The sequence below is a fragment of the Bombina bombina genome, chromosome 2 (genome assembly GCF_027579735.1).
Source record: "Bombina bombina isolate aBomBom1 chromosome 2, aBomBom1.pri, whole genome shotgun sequence".
NCBI lineage: Eukaryota > Metazoa > Chordata > Amphibia > Anura > Bombinatoridae > Bombina > Bombina bombina.
Window position 1 is genome coordinate 764,290,400 of NC_069500.1, and position 6,000 is coordinate 764,296,399.

At 37.5% G+C, this 6,000-nt stretch overlaps 1 protein-coding gene across 2 annotated transcripts in view; it reads right to left on the reverse strand.

Moving 5' to 3' along the window:
- LOC128649552 (tetraspanin-33-like) overlaps positions 1 to 5,329 on the reverse strand; it is a 107,577-nt gene extending 102,248 nt beyond the window's left edge. For both annotated transcript variants that reach the window (XM_053702896.1, XM_053702895.1), the window contains exon 1: positions 5,195 to 5,329. In XM_053702896.1, the coding sequence (XP_053558871.1) occupies positions 5,195 to 5,251 (57 nt within the window). In that variant the 5' untranslated portion in view covers positions 5,252 to 5,329. The remainder of the gene's footprint in view (positions 1 to 5,194) is intronic.
- Positions 5,330 to 6,000: the final 671 nt, after the last annotated feature.

Sequence of the window (6,000 nt, forward strand, 5' to 3'; positions counted from 1 at the left end):
ATGATTAATATTGTAATTTATTAATGCAATAAATTAGAGTATGTTTAAAATGATCATTATATGGGAGATATTTGAAATGTAGCAAAGATGAATGTTAAGAATTAATCTGTTTTGTTTGTCATGTTACCCCTGATGGCCAAAATCCAGTGTTGCGATGCAAGAATTACAGCTAAAAGAAATTGGTTGTTAACAAAGATGAATTTTTTTCTAACAACCATATATCCCAGTTTGTCCAATCAGAAGGGACAAGGATCCGTAAAGGCTATCCAATTTGTCAGTGATGGTACAAAACAAAAAGGGGTGGGGTAATATCACATGATAAAAACCCCAAGCATAGAAAAGGCTGGAGGCTGTCTGTGTGCAAAAACTGTGACTGCTAAAAACTTGGCTGCGTTACCTACAGTTAAAAAAGGCATAATAGCTACCTTCTTTTCCACATGCAAAAACTCAATTTTGGTATTCTGAGACAAATTGGATAAACAAAGAAGTTTTTGGGAGATTGAACTACAATTTGGTTCAAACTGGTGATGTATGGTTGTTATAAAAAAAAAATATATATTTTAAACAATGGTAATTGGTAAAACCATAGTCAAATTGTAAGTAATAGATTAAAGAGAGCAGTTTGTATTTTAGCTTGTATTCATAGGGGCCTTCACAAAGACCGCTGCTCCATAACCTGTCCGCCTGCTCTGAGCAGGCGGACAGACAACGCTGGAAATCAACCCGATCGACTACGATCGGGTTGATTGACACCGCCCTGCTGGCGGCCGATTGGCCGCGAGTCTGCAGGGGGCGGCGTTGCACCAGCAGCTCTTGTGAGCTGCTGGTGCAATGCTGAATACAGAGAGCGTATTGCTCTCCATATTCAGTGAGGTCTGGCGGACCTGATCCACACTGTCGGATCAGGTCCGCCAGACCTTGTTAAATAGGGGCCATAGCCTGTATATTTTAAACTAATCCTAAATTTTAAGTTGTTTATCTTTGAAAAATATAGATATATATATCTTAGAATTGGTTTTAATTATAAGTAACTGAGAATTTATTTCAGTTTAAATAAATGGACATTTAAGGTAACTGTTTACATTAAGAATATATGTACTTTTAGTGTCCTAATTAGAATTGTATTAGAATAAATTGTATCTAAATAGCTGAGTGTATTGCTTCAATGTTAGTAGCTGAATATATTGGAGTCTCGTTGTGATATTTTAAATGCAACTCTGATTTGGGAGGCTATTGTGAATAAGGCAACTTTTATGAACTTTGCATAGCATATTTCAATAGTTTCAAACGTGTATAGTATTGATTCATATCCTGGTTCCTACAAATATATTTCATTGTGTTTATAGATATCAACTAATAAAAAAAGAATTCAGGAATTTATATTAATTTTATGGTTTCTAGTATATGTATATTGATTAAGGGTTTAATTTAAAGAAAGATTGTTAAATATATTATGTTATAACCCTGCCATATACTGACAAGATAACAGGAGTGGAGAGATGTAGGTCAGAGGTTGATCTAAGAGGACGGATGGGGAATATTTCACAATGAGAGAGGAAATATAGTTGGGAGTTAGACTGTTGAGTGCTTTGTAAGTTAGGGTTAATACTTTAAATTGTATTCTGGAGTGTATGGGGAGCCAGTGTAGAGACTGGCAGAGCGGAGCAGCTGATGTAGATCAGCGACTTGGGTGGATGAGTCTAGCAGAAGCATTCATAATAGATTGGTGGGAGAAGAGGTGGTGTTTTGGAAGGTCATTTAGAAGTTGATTGCAATAATCAATGCGTGACAAAATGAGAGAACGAAAAAGTATTTTTGTAGTTTTTTCAATAAGGAAGGGATGAATTCTGGAAATATTGCGTAGGTGTGAACGGCAGGATTTGGTAAGAGCTTGTATTTGTGGGTTGATTGTGAGTTCTGAGTTAAGTGTAACCCCAAGACAGTGGACCTGGGGTTAGGTGTTTAGAGTAGAGTCTCCAAACATCAGAGAAATGTCAGGTGTTGGATGTCTCGAAGAGGGGGGAATAAGAAGCAGCTCAGTTTTGGACAGATTGAGTTAGAGGTAGTGTGAAGACATCCAAGGGACATCCAAGGGAAATTGCAGATAGGCAGTTGGATATCTGGTTGAGTAAAGAGGAAGAGATATCAGGAGAGGAAAGATAGATTTGGGTATCATCAGCATATAAATTGTACTGGAATCCAAAGGAGGCTATAATTTTTCCAAGGGGGATGTATATAGAGAGAGAAAAGCAAGAGACCCAAGACAGAGCCTTGCGGTACTCCAACTGAGAGAGGCATAGGATCACAAGATATGTTGTTAAAGGAAACTGAAAACAAGCGTTTTGAGAGATATGAGGCAAACCAGGAGAGGGCTGTGTCTCGGATGCCAAATTAATGTAGTATTTAGAGTAGGAGAGGATGGTAAACTGTGTCAAAGGCAGCAGACAGGTTAAGAAGAATTAGTAAGGAGTAGTGGCCTTTTGCCTTAGCAGATAACAGGTCATTTGTTACTTTAGTAAGAGCAGTTTCTGTTGAGTGTTAGGCCGGAAACCAGATTGTAGTGGATCAAGTAAGGAGTTAGTTGTGAGAAATTGAGTTAGCTGATTGTAGACTAGTCATTCCAATAATTTTGAAGCAAAGGGAAGGAGACTGGTCGATAATTAGAAGGGGTGGAGGGGTCAAGCGAGGGCTTTTTTAGGATTGGTATGATTGACGCATGCTTGAAATGTGCCAGCGGTGAGAGATTGGATAAAGAGATGAGTTAGGCTAGGGGTTAGTGAAGCAGAGAGAGAGGGAAGAAGTTGTGAAGGAATAGTGTCAAGTAGGCAGGTTTTGAGATGAGTCAAGGATAGGAGTACAGAGACTTCTTCCTCTGTTACAGGAGGGAAGTAGCATAGAGTTTTGTTAATAGAAGGGGTGGGTAGGATTGCTAGGTTTGAGGGGTGTGAGGTGCAGATATCTTTTCTAATGATGTCAATTTTATTTTTGAAGTGATGAGCAATAGTCTGAGCAGTGAGGTTGGTAGTAGGCGGGGTGCAGGCGGACGTAAAAGGGAGTTAAAGGGACAGTCTAGTCAAAATTAAACTTTAATGATTCAGATAGGACATGCAATTTTAAACAACTTTCTAGTTTACTTTTATCATCAAATTTGCTTTGTTCCCTTGGTGGTATTTTTGAAAAGCTAAACCTTGGTAGGCTCAAACTGATTTCTTTTAACCGTTGAAAACCACCTCTTTGCTCAGAGCTTTTTAAAAGTTTTTTACAGTTAGACAGTGCAAGTTCATGTTTGTCATATAGATAACAGTGTGCTCACTCCCATGGAGTTATTTAGGAGTCTGCACTGATTGACTAAACTGCATGTCTGTCAAAAGCACTGAGATAAGGGGGCCTAGTCTGCACAGGCTTAGATACAAGGTAATCACAGAGGTAAAAAGTATATAAATATAACAGTGATGGTTATGCAAAACTGGGGAATGGGTAATAAAGGGATGATCTATATTTTTAAACAATAAAAATTCTGGTGTAGACTGTCCCTTTAAAGGTTGAGAACAGCTTTCTGGGGTTGGATGCGTGAGATGATACAAGGGAGGAGAAATAGACTTGTTTGGCCAGGCTGAGTGCAGAGTTGTAGGACTTAAGGATGAATTTATAATGCCAGAAACAGCACAGGTGTGTGATTTCCTCCACTGCCGTTCAGCAGACGTGAACATCGCTGAAGATATCTGGTCTGATTGGTGTGCCACAGTTGCCGTTGAGTGATTGATGTACGTCAAAGAGTGGAGGGTGCAGTTTTGTCAAGTGTTGATTTTAGTGCCGAATTATACTGTAAAGCCACGAGGTTTAGGCAAGAGAGGAATGAAATGTTGGAGAGCAGAGGATTCAGTTGAGTGGAAAAGTCTGTGAGATCCAAATCATTTAAATTCCTGCAAGGTAGCAGTTTTTGGGGGGCTTGCAAAGATGTAGTAGCTAGAGTAAGAGAGAAAGAGAGGTCAGAGAGAGGAAAGGGGATGTGTATGTATTATTATGTGTAAATAAGCAAATCCCAGCACTGCCCTTTCTGCTTTCTGAATCATTATATATTATTACCTTCAATACGTAGCATCTGACTTTCAAACTTTTCTCCCTCACCATTTCTGACATTCATTAAAGGGACATGAAGACCATTTTTTTTCTTTTCAGATGGAGCATGTAAAATTTAAATAGCATTCCAATTTACTTCTATTATCTAATTTACTTCATTCTCTTTGTATCATTTGTTGAAAAGCATAAATAGGTAGACTAAGGAACAGCAATGCACTACTACAGGGAGCTGTTGATTGGTGACTGCATATAAGCCTCTTGTCATTTGTTTCACCTGATGTGTTCTGCTAGCTCCCAGTAGTGCACTGCTTTTCCTTCAACAAAGGATACCAAGAGAATGAAGCAAATTTTACAATAGAAACAACCTCTCTTCATTAAAGACATCTTATACAACCTCTACACACTAACACAATTCCACTATGCAATACCAAAAGGAGTTTTTATCACACTTACATGATTAAGAAGCCCATTCTAGCCCAGTTTTAAATAGACATAAATGTCAAAATAAAATTCCCAATAAAAAGGTATAATTACCTGTAGTACAAAAAAACAATGTTGTACTATCATTGGTTTTCCTGATAATTTTACATTTTCTTAAAACATTTCTATGACAATCTTTTGCAATTAACAGCGTCATTGCTAATATACATTATGCATATAAAATTACTTTAATGTCTGAGGTAAAAGATCAACAAAATAAATAGTTTGCCTTGTGGCACATGAGATATTTGTTATCAGTGATTGCCCATTCCCTAATAAATGGGCACTGTAGATCAATATTGGCACAGGGCTCTCTCTGTTCTTTTCTTCAGAGGGCTCTTTTGAGTGAATTTTTAGAACTGCTTTATCCTAGGCCACAAAAACTATGTTACACGTTCTTAGTTCTGTTTTTTTTTCTGGGGGGTGTTAAAAACTAGAGCAGAGGGCCGTATGTGGTCCATGGGCTGCCAGTTTGCCATCCCTGTTTTATATGATACTCTTTTCAGTAGGCAGCATGCAGTTCTACTTGACTATTTGCAAAATATTTTATATAACGTATTGTGTAATTTTGTGTGGGATTTCCTGGTTACCTGAGATTAAACCATATATCTGAATAAAGAAAGGTTAAACTTACCCAAAATATATAGCAGGATACGAAAAGGGAATACTTCACTATCTGGTTGGTTCTCATTTTCCTTTAGCAAAGGAAAGATACGCTCTGAGTGCTCTTAATCTTATAAACAATTGCAGTGGGAGAAGTGTATCTGTGAGGATGGGAGGGGAGGAATGAGTGTACGGACAGACGTGTATGATCATGTCTTATACATGTTCTTTATTTCTTCTTTATGTGTGTAAAATAGGTGTATTTATGTATGCAGCTCACCAGGGCCCATGTAAAATAAATATTTTCTTGAGGTGCCTGATCATTAAAAACACACTGGCACAGGCAGAGATCACACACAATCTTTTGGGCTTTTTGTGAGCATTATAGTAAAATATTATATATGTTTCTCCTTTACACCCAGAACCCTGCATAGTCAGATAAACAGCTATCAAGATCAAATTTGCTTTTCTAAAATTCTTTGAGGAACCTTGCAGTAATGATGAGACTTCTTATAAAGTCTCACTAGACCAGAGAGCGTTAGATTATCAGGCCCTAGATGTTAAAGCCAAAACTGGGTTTCCGCTACAATATTTTTTGGTTTGATTGTGATTGGTATACAATGGGGCATATTTGCTTAGAAGCACGTAAAAACAGTCAATGCAATGCAATTGATTAATTCATGCAGATAAAAAGATGTAAGATATAATAACTTTCCTATCAAACATAGTAAAGGGTATAACAGGAAATAAAATCAAGATTGTACAGGTCTGATACATAATAAAGTGTAACTACTAGGGTTTTAAAGCGACTCAGTAGGAAAGGATAATTATACTTGT